Raw genomic sequence first — 27,974 nt, 5'->3', positions numbered from 1 at the left:
TATTCCTGTACGAGATGGTTACACCCATGGTCATACAATGAGGCTGTGGTAGATGCATGTGAAAATTAATAGACCGTGCATCCTGTTAGTGTCTCCTTACATGACTCAATGCATTGTCAATCTGTACCTTCCCAGGTGCCAGCAGGCTCCACAGGTTCTTCAGTCTCTGAGAGTTCTTCCAATTCACTGTTTTGAAGGATAGTCCAAACCACACTGTCTAGGGTTTGTGCTTCAGTGAATAATGCTCATGGTTAAAGCTGATGTGTTGTTTCTGTGCGGTTGTTAAGAGATACATACAATATAGTTATGTATATCTAACAGTATCGTTAGCCTGGCCTGAGTGTCTTTGCCCCTGTCTTTACATAGTTGCCAGCATAGCAGAAAAGCACCTGCCTGAGCTCAGCAACGTGATAATTTTCCCTCAGTTGTCTTGTATCAGTAGGCAGATGGGCAACGTGCATGATTTATGTGAGTCCTTTAGCATGAAATTTGCACTACAACTTTTTGAAAAGATTGTGTCTTTTTATACACTGTAGCTTTCTCATGACCTAACGCGTTTAAAGGAGAATTATGAAAAAAAGATGAAAGATTTGATGGCAAACACTGTGGGAGCAGTAGAGATTCAGCAACTAAAGCAAAAACATGAGCTGAAGGTAGTGTAGTTGATTTTTGTAACCAGCTACATTTAAATAATTGCTTTTCCAACACAGACAATGTTGTCTTTTAATAATAACTTGAAAATGTGGACAATAATTTGTATGAAAGGAATTATATATGTAATGCATTGTAATTATGCAGTCTTAAATTAAAGACTATAAAATTGCTATATTCTTAAAAGTACTTGATCAAGGACCTTTTCTCATGCTTGCTTTTAATGTTTACAGAAGATCTCAGAAGATGAGATAGGGCATTGTCTTTCCCTGCTGACTGGTGCCCTTATCTCAGTGTGAGCCAGGTGTACAACCCCAGTGCCTCTCTGAGAGCCACATGAGCTCTGTGGGGCTGGCCTGACCCTGGCTCTCCAGCCACATGGAACCAAACTGTGGGAGTTGGAATCTCCCTTCTCTCCATTCTGAATGGAGCCATTATGAAAAGGCTGTGTTTTTGCTAAATGCTTCATCTCAAACCATGAAATTGTCTGATTGCATCAAGACAGCTTTGTTTGTGTTCTGACAGTAGTGGTGATTTTTTGCTGTGGTGGCATTTTGGAAAAGCAAAAGTACAAAGCAGATTTTTTAGAAACATTTTCTAGCAAAACAACATTCAGTGGCTTGTTTTTTTGTTTTTGCATGAAATTTAATTAGTTTCTAGTAGTGTACTGTAAAATTATGCAATTCTTAGTTAAATCAACTTTTTTCTTCAATGAATGTGATTATTAGTTGTAACATTTTCTGTATAAAAGTGTTTATTTAAGAATACAGTTAACATAGAACCAAGTATAGGGGTTTATCTTTAGGTTAGAAATAGAAGATAGATGGACAAGACCCTTGGGTGTTAATGACTTGTGAATCGTAAGTATTTGTTACATAACATAAGCTGAGCATTGGAGACTGTTTTGAGTTCATGTGTTTGATGTAGAAGGGTTCTTAAGCATTTCTGCTATTTTACACTTACATACAGTATTGCTGTGAAGTAAGTCCCTGTCTCCAGGTTTTATTTTGTTAAGAAATACAGATGTTCAGGTCTGAGCTTTGGTGATTCTATCTACTTATTATATATTCCTTTGAATTTGAACTATATTTATAGTCTAAACCACTTGACAGTGTTCTTCTTAAAGATATTTTGATCAAAAATATTCTGCATCATGTGCAGGCTCAAATGTGTTCCTATTATTCACTGAACATGTAGACTGTATTTTTTATCTTACAGATGCAAAAGCTTATGAGAGCTGCTAGAGAAGGTACAAAAGATGGACTTGAAAAGACAAAAGCGGCTGTGAAGAAGGGTCGTAGCTTCATTAGAACAAAATCTTTCATTTCTCAAGGTATATGCCAATTACAGTGTGTCTCTTTGTTCCTCTATCCATTAATTTCTGAGAAAGAAAATTAATGGCCTAGCAGATTTTTGTACTAGGAGCTGAGAACTAGATGCAAGAAATCAGATTTGTGTCAAAAATGTGTGGTATAATATGATGACAGGTGACAGTATGGTCAATACATCTTGTGTAGTTTTATCTTTGGGGCAAGAACCTGAGTGACTTGAGAAATCTGAGTGCACAGAGAAGGGTCAGCTTAAACACAACAAAAAGTCCCACCAAATAGTATCATAGATGCTGTCTAGGTATTGGTAGATGGGAGTATGGAAATTATATGAAGTTACTGTCGTGGTTTAACCGCTGCCATTGATCAAACCTCACAGAGCCATTCGTTCACTTCCCTACCAGTAGGACTGGGGAGAGAACTGGAAGGGTAAAAGCTGGAAAACTCGTGGGTTAAGATTAAGACAGTTTAGTAGGGAAAGCAAAACCCACTCATACAAGCAAAGCAAACCAAGGAATTAGTTCACTGCTTCCCATGTGCAGGCAGGTGTTCAACCATCTCCAGAACAGTGGGGCCCCATCATGTGTGACAGTTACTTGGAAAGACAAACACTCCAAAGGTCTCCCCCTCTCTCTTCTTCTCCCAACTTTATGTACTGAGCATGATGTCATATGGTCTGGAATATCCCTTTGGACAGTTTGGGTCACCTGTGCTGGCCATATCTCCTCCCATCCTCCCATGCACCCTTAATCTCTCTTGCCAGCATGGCAGTACAAAAAGCAGAAAAGGCCTTGCTTTGTGTAAGCCCTTCTCAACAATGACAAAAACATCTCTATATTATCAACCCTGTGTTCAGCACAAATCCAAAACACAGCCCCATACCAGCCACTGTGAAGACAATTCTATGACAGCCAAAACCAGCCCAGTTACTAAGTCTGTTCAGTTCTCTCCATCAAATAACTCCTGAATGTCAGGAAAATAAGCTCTTAGGACATGGTTTTCAGTGGAGGATAGCTGACTTCTTAAAAATTTCATCATTTTCAAGGAATTTTTAGTGAGTGAGATAACATAAAGCTGCGTCCTATCTGTAAGGACCACCACAAACCTTACATCCTGATCATGGCCTCCAACTGCTTCTGAATTTGCTTAATTCAGAATTCAGATAGAATATAGACAGGTATTTGCACAAACTTTAGTGATCAAAAATGTATCCTAAACTTCTTGCGGTTGCACAGACAAAAATGATCTGCAGGGCAGTGTTACAGTGGACCTAGCACTCCTTACATTCCTAGAGGTTAGGTGGCAGACACAGTGTATCTGTGAATGGTTTAGTCCCAGATCAGCGGGGAGCTAAGGACAAATTTGTTGAATGAACTGATAAATTTCTTTCAGCCATCAGATCTGCTTCCCTTACTTCCCTTTTTGTTCTATGACACAGTTTCTCATACTGTCTTTATCTCGCCTTTCCCCAGCTTGTTTGGCTGGCTGTGTACTGCCACCTATCACTGCATTTTGGTGATGCTTGTTTTGGTAAAATTTGTTCACAGAGAGCAATGCAGAATTCCTTACTCTTGTTTCTGATGAAAGGAAACATTGGTAAATTTGGTTACTTACTTTAGTTTGGTTATGAAAGGAAGTATGGAATATTTTTAGCATGGATGTGTTTAATCTCTTCCCAAAGTTCACTTATTTTGAAAATGATGGCCCTGGAGCTGCAGTGCTTTAACCGTAGTTGTCATATTCTGCGCTCTGGACAGCCCTGTTCTCCTGGCTGTGAGGAGGGAGTAGAGGTCAAGCAAAAGATGCATAGGTCTGCTGTGTGGATTTCTGTACTAGAGCATGTATTGGTGGTGGTATTTATATGATTTCACAGATGACACGGAAGTGCTGGGAAATTTGTTTGGTAAGTGAACATGTATAACTGCTGTGTTTGGATGATAGGATCTTTGCTTTCTTTGGGTTTGCCTTTTTTTTTTTTCCTTCTTTCAATCCACATGTAAAAGTTGACATTTATTTAATTGTTTGTAGATCATAGATCATCATGTCTGGAAGAAGAAGAGCTAAATTTATTTATTGATGTGGACTGTATGCATACAGAAGCAATTATGACTCCTATGCCTGAAGGTTTATCACAGCAGCAGGTAATAGGCTTTAGGAAATATGATGCTCCACCTCTTTTTCTTCCCCTTCTGCTCTACATCAATGGCTCTTAGGTGCCTTTGCTCTGCAAATATATTGACGTTTTACTTAAGTGGACATCAAATTCAGAACTAAATAAGTAGTTTTTTGAAAATTGGTATGTGTGCATGTAAGCTGCATCAGTCCCAAATTCAGCTAGAGATTCAAAATGATGTTTTGCATTCTAAAATTATCTATAATAACTCTACTGTTTCACTAGTTGAACATTTAAACTAAATGGGATGGGTTTGAGTGCCAAAGAAGAGAGTTAAAGCATTTTTATTGAGTCAGAAGGCATTGCTCTAGGTGCTTTGGGATTTCTATTTTAAAAGTAGAAAATATCCTATATGCTCTCTGAATCTTAAGGCTTTCTTGGATAAAAAAAGTTGTCCCTAGTAAAGTCAAGTCTGGAGAAGAATATATTTTGCTATTCTCCACCTCAAAAAACACTGAAATCAACATCAGTTAGAAAGTTTGGCTGAAAATAAATCCAGTGTGTTCATGTTACTGTATTGTTATGACACCTAATAACTATATGAGAGTTTTTAACGTTTTGTGGTGTCAAGTCATGGGTTAGTTGGTCAGTACTTTCAGAAAATGAGCAAAAAACCAAACTAAGGGGCAGTTGAGGAGAGTGATACACGTTTTCTGTTTATTTGGTGAGGTTTACTTTTCTTGTGTGTTTAACCCAGTGAAGTGCTGATCTTGTAACAGTGCAACTACCAAATGTGAGATTTCAGCATCAGTCTGAATGCTGTCTTTTCCTTCTTTCCAAATACGAATGTCAGTTTCACTGGGATTTTTTTGTAAGTAATTAAGTATAAATTTACCCTCCTTTCCCAAAAAAATGAGAGTGCTTGTAGTTTGGAACAAACCAGTAATATTTGTGTAAGTCATGATATATGTTGCTTATCTGCCCACAAGGAGCTGTCCAAGTGGGCAGGAATGGAGTTAGGAAAGCCAAAGCTCAGCTGAAGCTAGTGAGGTGTGAGAGGCAACAGTGAAGGGTTTCTTATATGTGCATTGTGCAACAAAAGGAAGCTGAGAAAAACATGAGTAAGCTGCTTAGTGAGCCGGGGACCTAGTGAGAAAGCTTTTACTGGGGAGGTTTGTCCTCAGGACTCAACCCATGAGCCCAGAGGCAGGTCCTGCTGGGGTGAAACCTAATCTGCATCTGATGGGGAGTGAGGCCAGTTGGACATAGAGTTGTCTCTGGGACCAGATGGGATGTATTCAAGGGTGCTGAGGGTAATGTCTTTCTCAGTCATCTAAGATCACAGTGATCAGAAGACTGGGAAAAAGTAAGGGTCATACTGACCAGCAAGAAGGAGGATCAAGTCTGGCCTCACCTCAGTCCCAGCAAAGGAGCAAATGCTCTTGGGAGCTATGCCTGGGTTTGGTAGGACAGGAGAGTGAGTGGGAACAGTCAGCGCAGATGGACCACACTTGAGCCTGAGCAACTTGAGCCCCTTTGATGTGACTGACTTGTGAGCAGAGGGAAGCAGACTGCCTTAGCTTTTGGCAGTCTCCTGGAGTACCCTTGTACCCTTAGGTGGGATACAGTTTGCATGGGTGGACTAGAAGGTGGGTGGAAAACAGGTGAGGATGCCATGCTCAAAGGTTGTAGTCCATGCTACCAAGTCTGGCGGGTGGTCAGTGTTAGTTGTGTCCCTCAGGAGTGGATACAGGCCTGTGGCATTTAATGCCTATGTTAGTGATCTGAATGTCAGCTGCAATGCACATCTGGAGGGACACCAAGCTGGTGAGGTGCAGCAGGCCACGTGTGGCAGGGGGGGCTGCTGGTCAGAAGGGCTCTGGTGGGCTGGGATGGACAGGAACACTGGAGCAGCTCAGCAGAGGCCAGCGCAAGTCCTGGCTGCTGGAGGGGGTCACAGCCCTGGGCACCCTGGGCAGGGAGGGGCCAGTGCCAGGACCCCTTCTCGCCCAGCTACCTTGTGGCAGCAGAGCTGTTCTATGGATGTGCTGGCTTCAAACAGCAGGTGGCATGATGGCTTCTGTTTAAATCCTGGTGCCGGTAAATACTGTCTGGGGTTGGGTCTCATATCTATTGCAATAACTTAAAGGCAGTATTAAATATCCATTCTGAGTATTATAGAGCCTGAAATTTTTACTTCTACAGATGTTTATTCTGTTCAGAAGAATGAACTGTGACAAAAAGTAGAGTTAGTATCTGTCACCAGAGCAGCTGATACATTATATCAAATAAGACACTGCTAAATCCATTCTAAACACAGATTATACACAACTAATTTTACTGTATATATCTTTGGGCAAAGCCTCAGATAATTTTCAAGTCCGTCTTTGAAATGCCAGTACTTAAAATTCTTATTTAACCTGACTTGGTAAAGTGAAAAACAAGTGTGGAGAATTAAGGCAGCCATGGTGGAGAAGGTGGGAGGCTGTGGAGTTCAGGAGCAGAGAGAGAAACAAGCCTGAGATTTGAGTTTCGTGGTCATTTAGGCTAGCTTAAAATAATAAAAGAAGTACTTTGCCTTCTCTTGTAGTTGGGGAAAGTGGCTTGATCCTGCCCTTGTGCTGTCTTCTCCCTCAGAGTCCCGCTTTTAAAAGCTCTGGAATGAGCTGGATTAGAAAATGGATTTGGGTGAAACCAAATCCTTGTAACCAGCGAGAAATATAATCAATGACAGTAAGAAGTTTAAATTTTAAACCAGATCAGTTTCCCATTCCTTCCTGTGCTATCATGTTCACAGGACCCACACATGCATACAAAGTGTGTTTCAGCTGAATTAGAGAATCAGAAGGTGGAGAAGGAGGTGTGATAAATAGCCTGTAGTTTGTAAACATGAAATATGGTAGCATTTCCTGAAGCTCTTACAATGTCAATGCATGTAAATATAGATGAGATGGGGTTATCACTTATACATGGTAATGCCCAAAAGAGAACATATGACTTTCTTGGATACTTTCTCAATAAAAGTACATTTTATAGAGCCTTATCTTAAAAAGGCAATTAATATTTGCTTGTTCTTCATGTTACTCCTAGTAAATTTATAAAACATATTAAAAAATAAATTTGAAGACTGATTTTTGAAAGCTGGTTACCTATTTTATTGCAGCAGTTTACTGAAGTAGCCAACATCAGCCTATGTCTATAATTCTTTCCATTAATGCCTACATTTATACCTAGGATTATAGAATATCCTTAGGTGAGCAGGATGCACAAGGATCATCAAAGTCCAAGTCCCAGCCCTGCACAGGACAGCCCAAAGAATTGCACCACGTGCCTGAGAGCATTGTCTAAATGCCAAAGTTAAAACACAAGTTTCCAAAGTAAAGGTCAGAATTGCCACAGTCAGAAATAAATTACAGATACAATAATTCTTGTGTTCTTTAAAATAAATAGTTTTAGAGTAATACTAAATTTACTTACTTTGGAAGAGGTATAGTATTCTTTTATTGCAATTCCAGTATTGAAATTAATTTGTATTTTCTGTGTTTTATTAATATGAGAATTTTATCATCACCATTTTTAACTGTGTTACCTGATTAGAGCTTTGGACAAAACTTTTTTGTTTTAACAGGTCGTGAGAAGGTATATTTTGGGCTCTGTAGTTGACAGTGAGAAGAATTATGTGGATGCCCTTAAAAGAATCCTGGAGGTACCTTAATATTCTTTGCATTTTTTTAACTTTGAAAATTTGAACAATAATCAGATCCTTAACAAATCTGTCATATGATTTGCGCAGGTTTTGCTACAGATGCTTCATGCCAAATGTTCACTGATTTTGTGTGTGTGTGTACTGTTACATAAGTTGGTTTTTCTGCTTGTTGAAATCAATTTTTTGTTTGTTTGTTTAAGTCTATTTACTTTTCTTTTCTCCCACAGCAATATGAGAAGCCCCTTTCAGATATGGAACCAAAATTATTGAGTGAAAGAAAACTTAAAATGGTCTTTTATCGAATTAAGGAAATTCTTCAGTGCCATTCAATGTTTCAGATTGCGCTGGCGAGTCGTGTATCTGAGTGGGACTCTGTTGAAATGATCGGTGATGTCTTTGTTGCTTCAGTAAGCAAATGTGTCAGAACAGATAATCTGTTTTTATTTTGGTCTTTTTATTCCATCTCCGTTATCTTTTTTCCAAACTCAACTACTTTGTTATCATATTCACCAATGCCTGTACCATCCTGGTAAGGAAACTGACATGAAATGTCTTTGGCTTGGTTGGCAGATGAGAAAGGATTATGGGTAAAATTTTCAGGCTTTGATCAAGCTTTCAGACATTTAAGTAAACAGTTTCTTTCTCTGAGAAATTGGAGGTTCATAAACCCACCAAAATTAAAGTGAAATTGAGGCTCAGCATCTCCTACAAAGTAGATAGTCATACATAGTAGTCTGTGAGTGGAAAAAACCCACAGTAGATGCTGTCCTGAATTCCTGACGTCTGGCTGGGGCTGGGACATGGGTAAAGAGTGTTTGTAAAATGTGCCATCCTGAAGTCCATTTAGTAATGGACTGAACTACCTGTTTTAAGGTAGAGAAAACAAGTAGTGGCCTTGGTTGGTAGAAGAACATTATTCCCAGGGTGAAGGTGATAGGCAATGAATTTACAAGTCATGTGACTGTTTGCAGGTCACACAATGTCTGCTTTTTTGGTAAGTCCTGACTAGCTGAGGTTAGTGCAGGAAGGCCCTGGGACTTCTCTGAGTCACCCAGTATGGATGACAGGCAGCAGTGAGATGATCAGGGGATCCCAGCTACCACTTTGAATCTCAGAGGATGCCCTTTGATTGCCCGTAGTCCTCAGGTTATGCCCTAGTGTTGTAGCCAAGATGAAGCAATTTCTGTAAATACATATCTTGTAATTCACAGCTCTTACATCTGTCTGTTTCCAACCTGTCTTCTACAGAAAGATTATTTTGGGTATCAACAATATTTCTGTAGATACAGCATTAGGAGAAGCAAAGATCTTAGGTCCAAGCAAGGTGAATCCTAATGGTCAGATAGCTATGCTTTCAGAGGTCTTCTGTATTTTTAGTTAAGGCTTACCCTTTTGTCTTTCCAGTTTTCTAAATCTATGGTATTGGATGCGTACAGCGAATATGTGAACAACTTCAGTACAGCAGTAGGGATTCTCAAGAAATCATGTGCCACCAAACCTGCATTTTTAGACTTCTTAAAGGTGAGTTTACTGTCTTAAAACAATTGATAAGTTGATACCTTACAAAGGTATCAACTATTGAAAGGCTTTTAGGCTGTCTGTGACACTGCTGAGAGCTTGAAAGCTCTGCATGTCCCATTCCCGGAGAGTCCTGGATTGAGCTGTACCTCTCAAAGCTGTTGCCTTGTCAGTTCCATTGCAATGGTCCACCAAACACTGAAATTGGGTACCCTAGGCAAATGAGGGCAGCACTTAGGTTGCCTAGAGAAGGGTGGAAGGGTGGCAGTCTTCAGATTTTAAAAATAACTAACAACTTTTCAGAGTGTGGCCAACACTGTGCAGGATGATACTCTGGCAGCCTTAGGCACAATGAAGTTGAGACTCTCCAGTGCATGTAGTCACTTCATACTTCTCACATGGTTAAAAGCCTGTTGTTTGAGTAGAGACATAACCTGCACCTCTCATCACTGCTTGTCAGTGCCACTGGTGCTGCTGGGAGCTGGGGACTCATGGCCAAACTCTGGTGACAGAAGACATTTTGGTACCCTCCTTTTTTTTTTTTTTTTTTTTTTTGCATACTCACAGTGAAGGGCAAAAGAGTATGTTTGTGGATATAATTATGGAAATAAATTCTTGTAAAGGTGATAGCTCTAGCAATAAAGAGCAATTTAAGCACCACACCAGTTCAATAATGTTTAAGTTTGCTTTGTTTTTAATATTGAGTATTTCCTCTACTGTCTTCATTTTGTGTCAGCTTTGATTCTGGTCAAATGTCTTAATACAAACATATTTCCAAAAGTCTTATACAAACAAGGCCTTTTTACATATGCAAATGAAATTTGTTTGGTTTTATCTGTCATTCCTGATAACTAAAGTAATGGATTCTTACATTTTTATTTCTAAACATAAATCAATGTTCTTTTCCTTAGTTTCTTTTAATAAAGAAGATGAAAATCTCTGTTTGCATAGCACTGAGATTATGATGTTTTCCTTAGATTTTCTCTTAAAACCCATAGGTAAAAACACATAGGTAGTTAAAGATTTATAATCTTTTAACCCCAAGGAACAGAACAGCAATAGTAAATCAGGAACTATAAATCAACAGATCACTTAAATTTTTTTATATTTAAGTCAGATGTTTCCATGCACTGCTTCTGTAAGAAGCATGACTGTGCTCTACCAATACATACATGGGTGCTGCATTGCTGGTGAGTCTTTAGCCTAGCTGTATTTATTTAAGGAGATTTTAGTTCAGTGACAGACCATCATTTTAATAGTGACGGGTTTTTTTAAAAGATTTAATATTTTCAAATTAAATCTTTACAGTAAATGGAATTTTTACAGCCCTACTATTATAATAATGTAAGTGATGTAGAAAAACCTTTAGGAAATGCTTTCCTTTAATTCTGTAGCTGGTGGAAATGCACTCACAGTAGTAAACGTTGTAGCTTTCTTGTATTGCAGCAGTGCCAGGAGTCAAGTCCCGACCGCATTACACTGTATGGTTTAATGATGAAACCTATCCAACGTTTTCCACAGTTCATTCTACTATTGCAGGTAAGTAATGTTTACCAAAGGGATGCTCTTGTTGCATTCTTGTGGGGTTTACCTTTGGGACTACACGATAGCTGTCTTCTGCTGGGGGAGCTTGCTGCAGTGGAAGTGACTGCTATAACATGGGGAAATAATAAAGAAAAAATTTCAGTGCACTAAACGTGCTGATCTCATCGTCTAATTGCAGTGACAGGCAGTAAGTACACTGCGAGATAATCTTAGCAAACTAGATTTACTCTAGATTACTTGCCAAGTTAGATGTATCTTATAAATAAAGCTCTAGGTCCAATGTGCTACTTGATCATATCAGTTTGTAAGCTAATAACACTAAAAAATATGACTAAGAACTTGGTGGCATTCCTTTCCATTTAAGAACAATACAAAAAGGATTTAATTCATGCCTTGGAGATTTCAGAATATATGTGGCATGCGGAACAACAGCACACTCTCTTCCTGATTACTTAGCTTACAGGACCTGCTAGAGTGTGTTGCAGCTTCTTTCTGACCTGTAGCATCTTCTGTTTCTTCCCATGGAAACTGGGGAGTTGACAGGAAGTCCCTGGATCTCATCTCAAAGGCGGTCAAGCTGCAGGAAGAGCACAGTTCCCCAGTATAGACGTCCTCCAGACCAGTTTACACTGTTTGTAACTCCTTCCAGACCACAGCAGATCTACCCCAGTGAGGACTGCGTGCTAGCTGTGTTTTGGGGTGCCACAGAGGAGGGCAGCCTTTGGGATGCGGGTCTGGGAATTACTGTGGGTGAAGGAGCCAGGGTAGTTGTGGGGGAAGCATGTAGGCTGAAGGTTATGGTGAGATTTTTTTAGGTAGCAGGAGCGATGAAGTTTATTCTGACAGGAAGATGAGATAGTATGTAGAGCTTTTAAATGCTGTGGGAAAGGAGAAAAAGTATTAATTTGAACTGTTCCCACTGTATGCCTGCAAAAGGGAAGGACTTTAAGAAGCTATTGTGATCTTCATGAAGTAAGGTCTTCTACTTTAGAATGAACACACTGTCCATGTTTTAGTGAAGAATAATAATGGTAATAAAGATAATACAATATTATTACAGTACAAAGTATCAGAAAAGTTTCATTTTAAATCATTGTTCACAGACATTGACATTGTACTATAATATTAATTTTCAAATTGTTTAATATTATGTACCTTTTTTGTTCTTTTGTCCTTTAAATAAGCTGTATTCAATATTTTTTTAAGAATTTTTAAGATATTCAGAAAGGTAAGCAGCATACTGTCTGAATATTCATTAAGTGTTCATTAGTCTTATTCTTTAGTAGTACTCAGGTAAAGAATGTATTTGTAACTTTACATCATGTAATCTTTTGAACTTGGCTTTGAAATTAAATCTGATTTTTCTTTTGTTTTATAATTTGCCCTCAGGATATGTTGAAGAACACTAATAAAGGACATCCTGACAGATTACCTCTACAGATGGCTCTTACAGAACTTGAAACACTGGCAGAGAAGTTAAATGAAAGAAAAAGGGATGCAGATCAGCGCTGTGAAATAAAACAAATAGCAAAAGCAATGAATGAACGTTACCTGAACAAGGTAAGGAAAGTGTGATGGAAGAGTCACTTTCTGGGCCTTGTGCAATCTCTAAAATAGACCAAAGAGACACTTACGTTTTTTTCTGTAGAGCTCAGCCACGTGGGATTATTCTAGTGGTAGATGCGAGATCTGGGACTGAACAGGCTTGCTGGTTAAACCACGTGCTGGAGTGGGCAACAAGCTGAAATAGTGGCAGCAGTATTGGTGTTCTGTGGCAGTGCAGGAAATGATACTATATAGTAAAGTCTCCTGCACATTTTCTGAATTGGAAAATTCAACTTTTAATTTATTTTAGAACTGAGGAATTACTCCTGTATAAAGGAAGGGACCAGGTGCTTTTACTGCAGTACTTCCAACTATGGAGCAGTTCAAGATGTACTGTTGAATGGGTCCAACATCTTCCTTGTTTTAAGGAGCATCCCACTCTATTTCATTAATGCATTTGCATCATACAATAGAAATGTCTTTAAAGAAGTACAGAAGACATTTACTAAGAAGGAAGGAACTCTTCAAATGAGTTTGTTAGTAGATGTCTGTACTGTGGATATATGTATGCTTGTCTTATTTGTATCATAAGTAATTCCTCTTTTCCCATGAAATGGGACATAAATCCTTTTTCATTCATTTCTTTTATGAAGTTACATATTTTTATACTTGGGACTCTTTCTGGGATGAAGTAATGGGAGACATACCGAAGGGGTGGTGTTTTTTTTGGTGATGCATAAAAGCATGGCTTTTAGGAAAACCAGAGTAGTCAATGTGCTTATTTTAAACTATTTATCAGGAATGGAATTCTGAATGCATTTTCATACTGGAGCAGTATTTCCATTCTAAGTGCATTAGAAGATGGATTCAAACATATTACTTTTTCTAGTTCTCATATTCCTGCTTCTTGAAGCAGCTATGATTCATCTACAGATAGTTAAAGGAGTTCAAGACACAGAATGTGCTTTTGAAGAGTTGTCCCAGGTTTCCTTTTGTCAGTCAATATTGACTGTAAAATTTTGTGTGTTATGCACTGGGGGATGAATTGATATGTATCTGGGTAATCACCCCAAATCTCGCAGGACCCTCCATGCTGTGTGGGTTAATGTTTGCCTATACTGTTTTGGAACATTGCCAGGCAGGGTGAAATAGGTGATGGAGGTGGTGGATGGATAGGAAGTGAGTTGTGGACCATTTTATTCTCTTGGACACTACGGAGGTGTGTTTGACCTGTAAGGCATTAGTTCTTGCTTGCTGATCCTCAGCCCCCGAAGGCAAATGTCAGGAACAACTTAAATGCCATGTATCTCTTGGACATGCCATCTTGTCTGCAGTCTGTGACACCTTGCCAACAGCTCTCCTCAGTTAGCTCTGTGAGCCTGGGGGGACAGCAGGCTGAGCACCTTCCTCCTCCCACCCTGGCCTCCCGCTTTGGCAGCTGGAACCATGTGTTGCACTTCACTGGGCTGTGAAAGAAAGGACAAGGGAAGGAAACCACAGAAATTGTGGAAGCTATCATTTTTTTCACCAGGGAGGCTTTACCACTGTAGAAGATTCCCAGAGCAATTATTATTTGCATTAAGACCCAAAACCCCTGCAGGCCATATTGGTGGCAGCAGAAGTTACTGTTTCTCTACATGAAAAGCAAGTTAAAGAAAAGGCTTAATTCCCTTAGCAAATCCCCCTGTGATCACTTGTGCTAGAATGGCAAGTGATAACCTGTTGTATTTTCTTTTGCTTTTTGCAATGAATGTTGGATGTACCATGTATAATATACAATGCTGATTGTTTTCAAAATCTAGCTACTCAGCAGTGGAAACAGATACCTCATACGGACTGATGATATGGTTGAGACGGTTTACAATGACAAAGGAGAAATTATCAAAACCAAAGAGCGACGTCTTTTCATGTTAAATGATGTGCTGATGTGTGCGACAGTAAATATTCGGTAAGACTTGACTCATATTTTTTAGATGATCCTTCAAGCTTCAGTTTGAAATAGACACTTAATGAAATTTTACTATGGCTAATGACTTGTAGGAGTAGTCATAATAAATGGATAACTAGCTTTCGTAGAATCATAGAATTAACTGGGTTGGAAGAGACCTCCGAGATCATCAAGTCCAACCCTTGATCCAACCCCACTGTGATTACTACATCATGTCACTCAGTGCCACATCCAGCCTCGTCTTAAAAACCTCCAGGGACGGTGAATCTGGGCAGGCCATTCCAATGCTGAAAAAATTTAATTAGGGCTTCCTGTAGCAGCTAAAGTTTGCTTTCCAACCTGTTATTTAAATAACAGTTGCTTTTTAGAATAGTTGAATACAATTCTAGCTTTATTCACTAGCAGAGGAAAAGTTTTGTGACTTCCTTGGGGTTCAGCTGAGGGTTGGTCCACCTGCAAACTGTGTGTGTGGATTTAAAATTCCTCCATGTTTTCATGGAGTGCTCTTAGTTTTTTTCTGCAGAAGGAACTACCTTTGCATGCAAGATAGGGACTGAAGAAAATTGTCTGCCAGACTTCACATATGATGACACCTGTACAGTCCAGAAGTTTTTGTTCAAAACAAGAATATGCTGTAGAATACCACTTGCCTGTTGAGTTCACTGGGGATGAGCTTTATTTCTCTTCATTTTAACTGCATAGGTGTTACTCATCTTACCTAAGCTAGACTTCTGTTACAGCAGTGGTTATCAACGTGCATGTCCTCAGATTCACCCTGGAGATGTAGACTACTTCAAAAGATTTACACGTACACATGGCTGTGCAGTATCTATCAGCTCATTTTTCTCAAACCCCTTTTGTCCAACCTTTACAGGAACATTCAGACATCCCAGGAGCCTGGGGACCATTAGTTCCAAATTAATTTTTTATGGCTTGCAAAAGATACATATTTTTACAGAGGACGTGACCCTTGAAAGGTCTTTCTTCACATGTAGTCCAGATGACTGGTTTGAGCTGGAGACCTGTCTTTGAAGTAGCAGCAGTTGGACGGGGTGGATGATATCCCTAGTGACTGAACAACTGTGTGCTGCCTAGTTTTGTTTTTTCTTCTAAGCTAGATCAAGAATATAAATATTTATTTAAGCTGTGGCACTTGGTTTTTTTTTTGTTCATACTTGCATCTTCATGGAAACAAAAGTATGACTGTGTTGTGAATAGGTAGGTGACTAGCTGAACATCAGCATTTAGAAACTGTTCTCCATAAATGCATTTTTCTGATTTCTCCCAAGCATTTAACTTCTGTATTTTAGTCGTGCTTTCTGTGAAATAAATGTTTTTTGTTCACTTTAACATGTCTTTTGTCCTTTATAATAAATACTTGTTAGCTGTACTTGAATGTGCATAAGGGAATGAGGCAAACAAAGTAAAATTAGTATTAATGTAATTTCTCTTCCTAGTGAGCTTCCTCAGTGTGCTCTTTCCTCTGAGATGTGTGTTGATACACACTTCCTTTAGCAGCAGCTCATGTGGGATTACTCCTGGAAGCCACAGCAGTTGCAGAGGTCTCCTGCACAGAACATTCTGGGCTGCGTGGCTTGGCAAAAATCTTAGCCTTTCAGCCCTTGGGAGGTTACGTTGTCCTTCCTGTTGCCAGTGGTCAGTCAAAGGTCTCATCGTCCATACTTCCCTAAATATAACAGTTACTTCTTTTGAGCACTGTTTCAAAAGAGTTAGGAAAATACAGAGCCAAAGTGTAATCCCAAACACTTGTGTTAGGATGTCAAAGTGCATACTGATCTTAAAAGATGGTCATTTATACAAATGTATACATGCTATAGAAATGTAGGCACTGCTCTTGGTGATCCTACAGTGTTTGTAACAAGATTATTTGCAGCTGCATAGCTGCACTTTGCACCCCAGAGAAGGTATGTCACAAAAGTCAGTCTGATACATGTATTTCTTTCAAGTTGTGCACTGTACTCAAGCTGACAAACAGCAGATTTTAGAAGCTAAAATATTAAATGGGATACCGTGAAACACAATTGCTTGTCACAGCAATAATTTGTGCATCTTCCAGCTCTTCCTATGAAAGCAGTGGCACCATGACAACTGACCAGAGGTATTTACTGAAGTGGAGTGTACCACTGGGACAAGTGGAAGTCATAGAGTACGGCAGCAGTGAGAGCCAAGGAGAGAACTGCAGGTTTCCACCCCAGCACTCTGCTGAAAACATCATCATCAACTCTAAGCCAAGTAAGTGACAGGAGTTACTGACTTTTACAGACTACTTTGTTAAAATCCATATTTGAAATCCAGTGGGCTACTGCAAACAAAGGAAAGTATTTTGTGCATGAAGATTTCTGTAACGTGAAGAAAATTTTGGAAACTGAGTGATAAAATGATAGCCAGGCTCCTACCTTGCAACATGAATTACTTGTGTTTGTCCTAGTTTAGAATTTTCTGCATGAATGCATAAAGAGTTTTAAAACATGAGGGTGTGTGGACATGCAAAAACCTTGTTTTGGTATGGTGTGCCAGTGGTCCCATGGTAGCTGGTTCTCTGTACGTTTTTTATACCATAGTTAAAGCAAATAAGTTTCTCTCAATAAAAATGACCAGCCACTCTGTTGCTGTGGCGTAAGATTCTGAACACAAGTGGTTATTGCAGGGTAGAAGTTACTCCCTTATCTCAAGCCCATAGTATCTTGCCCTTTAAACTAGTGCTTCATAAAAACACTTACATGAATAATTTTGAAAAAATACACTAATAGGTAATTTCCTCCTGTCCTCTCTCCAAAAATGACCTCAGGCTCTTAAGTTTGCAAGTTCTTTCCGTGCTTATTAATCCCTCCTACAAGTCTGCCAACTGCCCTCAAGAGATGTATGAATTTTAAGAGTTTATTCAGTATCTAGACTTTCATACATGAGGAGTTTTTGTATATCCTGTGTTTTGCCTGTATATTGTAATATGAAATGCATTTAATAAATCTAGATTGTGATTTGTATTAATGGACTATAATTTACATGTATTTCAGTGCTAGCTGTAGGCATTACTTTGTACTACATTTATTTAATATTGCACCCTTGGCTTCATAAATTTTCCCAAATTTGTGCTGTAAGGAGGCATAAATGCTACACATCAGAGTGAGCTGAGGTGCAACTGCAATCTTTCATACCCCTTGTATTTTTCACTGTGGTTATTGTCAGGTCTTCTTGCTCCTCCCTTTGTAAATAGCCACAGAAAATGTTATAGGTACTTATGTCTCATTTTCAAGAGTGACCTCTTTCTTGTAGCTCCTTTTAAGCATTACTGGGCTGCTTAGACAATGAGATTGAAGCCTTTTTATTATAATTAATTTACAAGCTGCTGTATGCTTAACCCTTGGGAGGAATGTATATAAAGAAATGCATTACTTAGAGTTGGGGGTCCCTTTTTTAGGTGGGTATGGTAGGAACACCTTATTAAATGTTCTAACTATGACTTTGTTCGGTAGCCTCACAGCTGTTTAGACCAAATACTTGCATAGCAGCAAGGTCAGATGGGGAAGAGAAAAGTGAGGGGAGAAACAAAAATTCTTGACTAAGCAGTCCTCTAGAACCTACTTGTACCTCTCTTGGCTTTGAAGTTTCTCAGCTTCATCATGCTTGGTGATAGCATCACACACAAAAGAAATGACTGTGTACACATTTGTAAGTCGACCTTTGAGTTAAATGGTACTCAGTAGGTAAAAGATGAGCTGAAGTAATTTTTTCTTAAGCTCTGTTGTATTAATTTAGTCTTTCTAATGAAAAGGATCAAAAGATAAGAAACAAAAAGGATGTGAAGGATGCTGGCTATACTGAAAAAATCCTCCCTCAGCTTTAATCAAACATTTCTGCCAAATGATCCCACTAAATCGAATGTAACTGACCAAGAAAGAGGAAGAACACAGCCTTGCTGTGTAAACATACTGCTGTGTCTGCACTAGTGCTACTCTGAATGCAGACTTGTTCAAACTGGCCTGTACCAGTAAGTTTGAATACACACCTAATTCTGTTAGTTATTCTGTAGAGTTGCCCCCTTAGTTCCAGTTTTGACTTTATTATTGTAGTAGCACATCACTGGTGAGACTGCTAGTTTCTTCTAGTAGTTGCAAGGCACTAACAGAGGAATATTGTCATTGTTTGCTTGAAACTTCATATCTTTGCAGTCATCATAAAGTTATGTTTCCCTCTGTTTTCAGAGTATACCAAGGAAGTCCTCTCATGAAATCCCAGTGGCCTTATAGTATGTGGTTTTAATAACATCTAATGGTCAAGAACAATTTGGGATGCTGTGGGCAAAATCCTGAGACGTATAAAACCATGTCTCAGACCTGATTTTCAGCTTGTATTTCTAGTTTGTGGGTGCTGGAGAGATACAGAATAATGGTGATTCTGTGTAAAAGCATTAAGTAGTAGAGGGGTCACCTCTTCCATTTCTGGAGGACTGAGAGAAGTTGGCTTCTATTTGCCACATGCCAGGTTAAGTACTTGCCCCTGCAAGTTTAGTATTCTCACATTACTGCTGCGATTAGCAAGGATTCTTGAAGGATTCAGGTTATGTTGTGGTAAGGATTACGAGTTATTAGTCATATTGCTCTTATTATGGCACTTTTTTCTCCACCGAAATCTTCTTTATACTTGTTTTTTGGTTTTTTTTTTTTAATTGGTAAATGCAGTTAGTGCTTTCTATTTTCTATGATGTTGCAAGAGAGGATAGTGTAGTTTAAAGATGCAAACTTTACTTTTGGTGCTACAAAGAAATTAATAGCTGAATTTGAATTAATCTTGTACGGGTTGTACTGTGCAACTGCTGAAAGGTTGAAAGGTTTTATGAGTACATATAAATTAAAGGCGTGCTTTAGTACTAAGGTAGAAAGGAAGGACTATGTGAACTTGGTTTTCACTTGGTAAAATCGTCAGTGTGCAGTTTTCTACCCCACTGAGCTTTGCATGGCAGTTTTTTATCTTTGAATTCTAGAGGAGAACACATTTAGGGGCTGTTATTTTCATGTCTTCATTTTAAACCCTTTGTATTTTGGCAGGACAAACTGTGTGACCTGAGGGGGTGTGGAGGAAATCAGGAAAACTTTCCTGGAGTGTATTCTGCTATGCTGCCCTGTCCTTGATGTGCTCTTACCTTGTTCCTGTTGTTCTCCCCTAGTACCAATTGTAGACTGAATTCTTTTAGTTGTGAACATGGAGGATTGAAGTCTCAGCTGTTTGGCAGAGTCCTGTATGTGTGTGATTCTGATATTGTTTCCTAGTGGAGTGCGATTATAACTTATGTTTGCTTCCTGCAGTAATATTTCGATCAGAAAACATTTTACGTTCTCAGTCTTCAGGAAAAAACAGCATGTTTATCAGATCACATTTCTCTCAACAAATTAGTCAAAGTCCTTGACTAACTCGTGTTTTGGAGTTAGTCGTGCTTGAAAGTCTGTGAGTGTGAGTCTCTTGTATCCCAACCAGACAGTTCCTGTGGAAGTAGTTATCTTAATTATGTGTGCCAAAAGCTTAATGTTTTCCTTTCCTTTCCAAATGTAGAACCATTTGCAGAAAGATGCAGGATAGAGATTTTTTACTAGTAAATCCATGTACTGTTTCTGGTAGGCTACTGGTGTTCTCTTTTCCCAATTAGTCTATCTACAGAAGAACAGACACATTCATAGTATGGAAAAGTGGAATTAATATCGGAACAGAGGAATATTTTCAGTGTGAACAAGAAGTTGTATATTGTTGGGTTTTATTTACTTGTGTTGGTAGGAAGTTCACCTTTCTCAACTGCCTGGCAATGCTTTGCTTGATGCCCCTCAGGACACGATTGGCCCTCCTGGCTGCCAGGACACTGCTGACTCATATTCAACTTGCCATCGACCAGGAACCCCGGACCTCTTTCCTCTCCTTTGTCTCCATCCCAGGTGCAGAATCCGGCACTTGCTCTTGTTAAACTTCCTACTGCTGGCAATTGCCCAGTCTCTGATTTCTCGAGGTCTACCTGCAGGGCCCTTCTGCCTTCAAGGGAGTCAACAGCTCCTCCCACTTTAGTATCATTGGTAAACTTCCTTAGTGTATCTTGGAGTCGTCTGTGAAGACACTGAAGAGAACTGTCCATAAGATAGAGGCCTTCAGAACCCCATTAGTGACTGGATGCCAGTCTGATGTTACCCCATTCTCTAGAAGTCTTTGTGCTCGACTCACATGTCAGTTGCTCCCCCACCACACAAGGTGTTTATCCAGAGGTGTGCTGGGCATTTTGTTCAGAAGGATAATGTAAGAGACAGTATCAAAAGCTTTACCGAAATCGAAAAATTTGCATCAGCTGGCTTTCCTTGATCAACCTAATCCCTTGTCATGGAAGGAAATTAAGTTTGTTAAGCAGGACTTTTCCCTTGTAAACCTATTTTGGCTGGGACCGATGATTGTGTTGTTTTTCATGTGTTTTTCACTAGCTCCCAGAATAACCTTCATAATTTTACCAGGCACTGAAGTGAGACTGACAGCCTGTAGTTAGCATGGTCATCCTTCTTGCCTTTCTTGAAAACTGGGGCAATGTTTGCCAGTTGACTGGGACCTCTCCAGATTCACAGTTAGACTGAATATATGAAAAGAGAGCATCAAGAAAGTTAAATGCTACCTGTACTCTTCTGATAAAAAAAGAGGATGGGTGAAAACACAATGGATACAATACAATACAACTTTTCATATTGATATAACATATTTTAAATATACCTTCCAAAAATATAAAAAATATAGTCAAAGGCAAATTTGTAACATCTTCTCAAAATGTTCAGTATTTCCCCTTAGAAGAACCAGAGGTCAACTTTCCCTTGCAAGTCATCCATGTGTACATAAAATCACTTCAAATGCATGTATTTCTCTGTCCATTAAATGGGAATATAGGAGCAAAAGTCAAATATACTGGCCAGAGTTTGTTTCTCAGATTCCTGGCACATGTTACGAGTTTGGAGCACTTGATGCAAACTGTTGGTGTGTTGTGAAATGTAGTTTGTACCAAGATGAATGCCAGTTTGGTGCTGCAGTGACAGCAACCACTCCCAGTTGCCTGTTCTCAGGTTCCCAAGAATGAAAAGGGTGAGCTGTAGAAGTTTGACACAGCACTTTCGTTTAAGACCAGAATATAGAGACTTTGTAGAATCAAAGAGAGAGAACTAAGCATCCTGGCATTTCTGGATGGGAAATCAGTGCCTGTCAGCAGTGTTCTGATGCTGATCATGTTGATTAGGAGACACAGACCACATAGACTATTACTTAAGCAAAGAAACATTTAATTTGAGCCATTAATATGTCTTAAGACATTAAGACATTAATATGTCTTAAGACTGAAAGAGAAAATGAGCCAGACCCATCTGTAATATATATCTATGCAGTGATGAGTGCAGAACATAACAGTAAAGTGAAAGCAGGTAAGCATGTTTATGGCTGCGTTTTAGTGTTATTTTTTTCTTTCACAGGTTTACAGTTTGTAACTGAGATTCAGCCTTAGCCAAACCATGACTCCTTCCCTTTTCGGCCCAGACTTCCAGGGACACATTTGTACTCTGTTTCCACTCAGTTGTGGTTTTGATCTCTGTGAGGTTTGTTTATTGTCAAATGTAGTAGTGACACGATGCTGGAGTGCAGAAATTATTCCTCTCTTCTGAGTTTCCTTCTGCTTGATGCAGTCACTTTGTGTAGGCCTCTAGGTGTTGCCAGGGAAACAGAGAGGGATGTTTGATGGGCTACAGTGTGCGCTTGTGTTTCTGTCATTGTCTTACTCAGTTAAAGGGCAGCTTTTTTGAAAACAGAGATAGAACTGCTGTAATAGCCATTGCTGGTTTTTTGGTGGTTTGTCTAATGAGAAATACAGAATTGGGGAAGGAAAAAAAAATCAGCTTTATCATCACTCTAAGGCTCAATAATGGTAATCCAATGTTCAAAATAAGCAAGTGGCATATCAACTCTAGCACTGGTGATAAGATTTTAGAAAGAATGATGTGGCATGAATTGCTAATTGAACTAGCTTTCATCTCTGTTAAATATGAAAGATTATTAATGTAAATATTTATTTTAAGGCTATTGAAAACAATACAGTAAAGGAAATGTAATATGTTCGTAACTGTAAACTGTCATTGATATATGCACACAAAAGACTGGAGGTTTTAAATAAATCTAGTGCCAAACACCTTGTTCATCTGAGCAAATTTGGTGATGTTAAATAGTTTGTTTGTTAAGCGGATATAAGTTTCTAGCGGGTAGATTAGACAAGGAATAAATTAGGTGTTACATGTTTGTCTCACCTTCTTAGGATGAGATTCTTCTCCTTGCCTTTCATATTTGTTATAGCGGTTATAGGATTTGTCATCTGCCTCTGACAAACCTTTTTCTCTGTTGCCAGGGTTCTCATCCACATCATGATGCAGAGTAGTAAAATTAATAGAAACCTAGCTATAAGCAAGTGAGTATGAAAGAGCAAGGCAAGGTCCTCACAGTACAATTTCCGCAAGTTGTTATAGTCTGGTGGGAGCTCCAGTGTAAACCTCTGGGAGTTTACAATTGCCTCCAAGACTGTCTTGACATCCCTGCAATACTCTCATTGTTTGAGTGTTTTCACAGATGTACTTCCATTGTCTGTTTATGTCAGTGTGGTGGGTTGACCTTGGCTGGACACCAGGTGCCCACCCAGCCACTCTACTATCACTCCCCTTCCCAGCTGGACAGGGGAAAGAGTAAGGTGGGAAACAACTTGTGGGTTGGGATAAGGCAGTTTATTTAAAGCAAAAGCAGAGTGGAAGCTTGTGCAGGCAAAAAGTGAAGGAAAGTGGAAGGTAACACGGTTTATTCTCTACTTCCCATGAGCAGCGATAGTCGGCCACTCCTAAGAAGCAGGGCTTTGGAACGCATGACGGTTCCTCAGCAGGCAGCCACTGGAGACAATGAATGCCCACCTTCCTGCTCCTTGCCTTATCTTTTATATCTGAGCTGACATCATATGGTATGGAATATCCCTTTAGTCAGTTTGGGTCAGCAGGCCTACTTGTGTCCCCTCCCAGGATCTTGCCCTCGACTGAGGAAGGAATGTTACAGCACTGATGCTGTGCTCAGCAGTAGCCAAAACACCAGTTTGTTATCAACACCCTTCTAGCTACCAATGCAAAGCACAACACTGTGAGGGCTACTATAGGGAAGTGAACTCCAGCTCAACTAGACCCAATACAGTCAGTGTTTACCTTCTTGCACTCATTTCTTCTCTTGCCTTTTGTGCCCATGCAGATGCATCCAAGAGGTCCTATATGATCCCTACCCCTCCTTAGGAGGGCAGGCGCTTCCAGGTCTGTGCTGCCCTCAGCCTTCCCCTTCAGGCCTTGTGGGAAAAAGGGACATGGCACTTCTTTTCTTTCCCTCTAAAGTCTTCACTTCCAGCATTTTTCTTCTTCATGGGAACACAGCCAGAAACTGCAGTCAGTACATTGTCCAGGAAGACACCTGACCATTGTCCAGGCTAGTGTGACGCTGAGGAATCGGGCTATGGGGTACACTCTTGTCAGCATATCAGGGCTCCAGTGTTTCTCCCTCATGTTCCCTTCTACTTTAATCTCTGACACAGCACAGCTGCTCCTGTCAGCAGAAAAAATATTTGTGGCCTTTTATCTCAGAAATTCCCTGTGTGGTCAGGATTAGCTGGAGTTTAATATAATCCTGAAGCCACGCTCTCAATGTATGAACTACTTCTCACGGTCTCCGAGGCTTTGCATTTCCTTGGTGGTTTTGCATAATTTTGTTCACCAGTGGTATAGGACTATGAATTTAATACCTTACTCAGTATTTGCAATTGCAGGTGGTTGATTTTATCTCCCCATTGCTCAAGCTGTGTGAATAAACAGTTTTGTGATTGCACAGTAGTTTTTGTGCAACCTGTTTCTTTCAGATTCACATCTGGTAAGATGAGCAAGACAGGTCTCAGCATTCATATAATTACTAATTGAGAGCAAGGTATTAACAGCTGACAGGGGGGTGAAGCATGTTAAAAATACTTTTGTCAGAGTTGAAACTTATGAGGTTTGTTTCCCAACTCTGCTCTATATGTACTGGGTGGCATGTAGTGTTTGGTTCTTTGTCTGTGATTAGGAGTTGAAGAACTCCCCTGTCTTGCATGGCAGTGAGAATAAATACATTAAAGACTTTCAGAGGCTCAGATTAGCAGTTTCAATAATTAAGCTCATAAGATTATGTTTAGGTGTTTACATGATTAAAGTATGATTAGGCTACTGAATAATATCATTTCATGTTTTTGATAACGCCCTTCATATTGGTTGATGATGATGATGGGTCCTGGATTGTTGGTTAGGCTTGTTTACCCCATGTCTGTACTGAATAGTTTGCATTCTAGTAATCTCAGTAATTTATTGCTTATCACGTGATACTATGTATGTGCTTGTGCTACTTCTTTCTGCACTAGGTTACTAAGCCCAAGTTAGAGTTATACTGTAAAGCTGTGTGCAAGTAGCTTTTCTTTGATGGCTGCCAACTAAACTCTTATTTTCTGAGATAATTCCTGACTTCCCATTTGCTTAAATATCCAAACCCTGGAGACTGATACTACTGTAAATACTTGTGTAGTTTCGACCTGAGAGTGTGATGTAATCTCACAAGACCTACAGTTGAGTTATGGTGGCTCAGGTTTTTCAGGTGCGTACAACTGTGAAGATCATGGGTTGGATTTAGTATGGAAGAGCAAAACGGGGGAAGGCAGACAGTCTCCTTTTCTGTTATGAACTTTAAATTGACCCATGGACTTGTTTAGGTCATAAACCAGGATTTTGGAGTCCCAAGACTACCTTTTTTTTTTTTTAATTACTATTTTAGTGAAATTCTAATTGGCTGTTAAAATTTTCTCATAAAGGAGAAACCAGAAAACTGAATCCGCCCACATCCTTCTCTGATGCATCTGTGGAAACAGGAGCAATATGAGTGAGCAAGTGAAAAAACACAAATAGATGGAGTTTATGTGGGGGAGGTCTGTCAAGGAGTTCGCTCACATAACACAATGTGCAGGAAGTTTGTAGTTCAATATGATCTGCTTTGTCACTAGCTTTAACTCTCCTAACAGCATTTCCAGGGAGAAAGGATCAGAGGTATGGATATATATACGCACCTCCTGTGTGTATATACAACAAATCCGGCTGGTACTTGGATTTATCAAGTTCTGTGAAAGAGAAAGTTTTAGAGCAGGTGGAGACACTCATCGCTGGCCTTCCAGCAAAAGCTAGGTGTTCTGGGATAAGAGAGTTTGCAAAGGGAAAGGGAATAATACTTAACAAGTAGTTGGCATCAATGTCAACTGCTAAATGAATTACACTGTTCCTGGTGTTCCCAGTATTCAGAATCTTTTTGCCAACTCTATTGCTGAAATAGCTTGATGTTATAATGCCATATAAAGATCTCCTTTTTTATTTGCACTGAGAAAAGTATTTCCACTAGACCTGTCAAAGGAGAGTGTTTTCCCTCTATTTGACAAGTTCTCTTCCTAGAGCAGCTAGAAGGGATTCATCCTGAGTGTTTTGCATACAGTGTATCTGTAGGAGCAGGTATCAGTACCAGGTATAGGGGAAGAATTCCTCAGTTGAAGTAATTGAATCTTGGGCCTTCTTAATGGCTTCTGGTTTTCCTTTATATTAATTATCAAGGTATTCAGTGAACAGGAAACTATTTTGCTTCAGGTATAACATTGTCTCTCACAGTCTCCATTCTTGTCTTTTCTAAAGGTGGGTGATATAAACTAAGCAGTGGGATGCTATCTGCTTCTCAGTAGTTAATAAAAATAAAGGCAGTGAAACTTTTCTAGGCCAATCAAAGTCACATTTAAATTAAAACAACTGCACAGTTCTCACTGCAGTAAAGTAGTTTTAAATGTATTACTGCTATGTTATCTTAGTGTAACCTAAATAGGTTAACAATCTTGTGAAATCTGTCCAGTTGAACTGATGAAGAATTCATCCAGTATCATGATGCTTTCATTTCCAGAACACTGTACAAGCTTCTCAGGTTTAAATGTAGATTTAAATGTTGCAGAAGAGGCCTGTGTGTTTTTATTTGTTCCAAGTGTGTAATTCTATGCAAGTACAAGTTTGTTACGCCTTCTACAGACACAGCAACTTTTAAAGTTACCTCCCACACATGTAACTTCTTCCCCAATCCCAGGTGATTTTTATGCTCAAGATGAGGATTGAATCTTCTCCAAATCTCTTCCTTTCATAACATTTGATATTTCAGTATGCTGCCTGGATGCACACAGATGGCTCAGTGGGAGGAAGCAATATAAATGTTCTCAGCCTTGAAGCCAGATTGCAAATGGCAACTCAAATTTGGGATCTACTAGCCTTGCAGAGTGGCATGTTCTTCAAGTGTATCATTAATTTTGTGTTATCCCTCCGTAACGTTGGAACTATAGTCAGGAAAAGAGCCTTTCTCTGTTTCGATTGTGGTTTTTGCATGGGAGCATTTGTGAGCTTCCATTTCATATAACAGCTTGTCTGACTTTGGGGCTCTGTATCTCTCAGAAGAAAAGTAAAAAAGGACCTTTACTTTTCAGGACACTAAGTTCTCACTTCGTGTCAATATGTTTTTTCTCAAAGCAATTTATATTGACGTACTCTGGGTTTGAACCATGTGGGGAAAAGGTTGTTACTAAGATTATACTCAAGGCAGATGTTGTCAATACTAGTTGTTTTGCAGTAAAAGAGATACCCAGCACTGCATCTATTAATAGTCTTTGGCTTCAACGTGATAGATAATACAGAAATGTTTGCAAAAGTAGTTGCAATATTGAGCGTATACTGACTGAGGCTTTTAATTTATTTGCACGATATTTGGATTTATATGTAATAGGATTACTTGAGAAAAATCTTCCTAATTAGGAATAAACAGGAGTTTAGTATGTTAAGGGACCACCTGAGCCATCATGTTTGCTTACCCAGGAATAGATGTTTAAATTATGGGTGACTGCATCTATTCGGAGCATTGCAACCCTTTCTTCTTGTTTAGTAGCATAACTATGTGCTAAAGTATTAATCACAAATAAGAATCAGAACACACAGCAAGAGGTAGTAGCATACACCTACTGGTAATAAATCACCATGGTAAATAAATGTGCCCCTTAGAAGAATGGGGCATGATCAGTTCAGGATTATAATTTCCAATATACCTAAGGTGCCTGTGAAAATTGAGAGGAAACTGGATGGACAAGAATCCCAAGGGATCAGCTTCTGTGCCAATGCCTATTAAAGCAGCTGCTGCTGTGCTGGCTGTGCAGAGAGAGGGCTGTGGCTGCTGGCTGTGCTCCCTAGCAATGCAGCCTTCTGCTGGAGGTGGGAATCCTCCCCCTCTGCCCACACGCAGGCACTTGCACACAATCACTTCTCTTGCATGTGTATATTTCTGCACAACCTTCCAAATTCTACTTTTGCCTGAGCCAAGTTAAACTGACTTCAACCACACCCAGGGAGTTTCCTGCAGGCCTTGAAAATGCCTGGATGTAAATGTAGTAAAATTGCTTCAATTACAAAAATTACATCAAACCAGGCAAAATTGATTAATTTA

General features: G+C 39.4%; 1 protein-coding gene across 4 annotated transcripts in view; it reads left to right on the top strand.

The window, feature by feature from the left end:
• ARHGEF10 (Rho guanine nucleotide exchange factor 10) overlaps positions 1 to 27,974 on the top strand; it is a 109,867-nt gene that overhangs the window by 38,850 nt on the left and 43,043 nt on the right. For 2 of the 4 annotated variants that reach the window (XM_027892430.1, XM_027892431.1), the window contains exons 9-18: positions 537 to 653; positions 1,870 to 1,984; positions 4,008 to 4,120; positions 7,721 to 7,798; positions 8,026 to 8,205; positions 9,203 to 9,319; positions 10,763 to 10,855; positions 12,251 to 12,421; positions 14,209 to 14,354; positions 16,432 to 16,607. In XM_027892430.1, the coding sequence (XP_027748231.1) occupies positions 537 to 653; positions 1,870 to 1,984; positions 4,008 to 4,120; positions 7,721 to 7,798; positions 8,026 to 8,205; positions 9,203 to 9,319; positions 10,763 to 10,855; positions 12,251 to 12,421; positions 14,209 to 14,354; positions 16,432 to 16,607 (1,306 nt within the window). The remainder of the gene's footprint in view (positions 1 to 536; positions 654 to 1,869; positions 1,985 to 4,007; positions 4,121 to 7,720; positions 7,799 to 8,025; positions 8,206 to 9,202; positions 9,320 to 10,762; positions 10,856 to 12,250; positions 12,422 to 14,208; positions 14,355 to 16,431; positions 16,608 to 27,974) is intronic. The other 2 variants (XM_027892432.1, XM_027892433.1) reach the window with 2 other exon arrangements.

This window comes from Empidonax traillii, unplaced genomic scaffold (genome assembly GCF_003031625.1).
Source record: "Empidonax traillii isolate 1590-97213 ecotype Southwest subspecies unplaced genomic scaffold, ASM303162v1 scaffold352:size1026972, whole genome shotgun sequence".
NCBI lineage: Eukaryota > Metazoa > Chordata > Aves > Passeriformes > Tyrannidae > Empidonax > Empidonax traillii.
The sequence above is the reverse complement of the archived record's forward strand: the minus strand, read 5'-3'. Positions and strand labels throughout refer to the sequence as shown.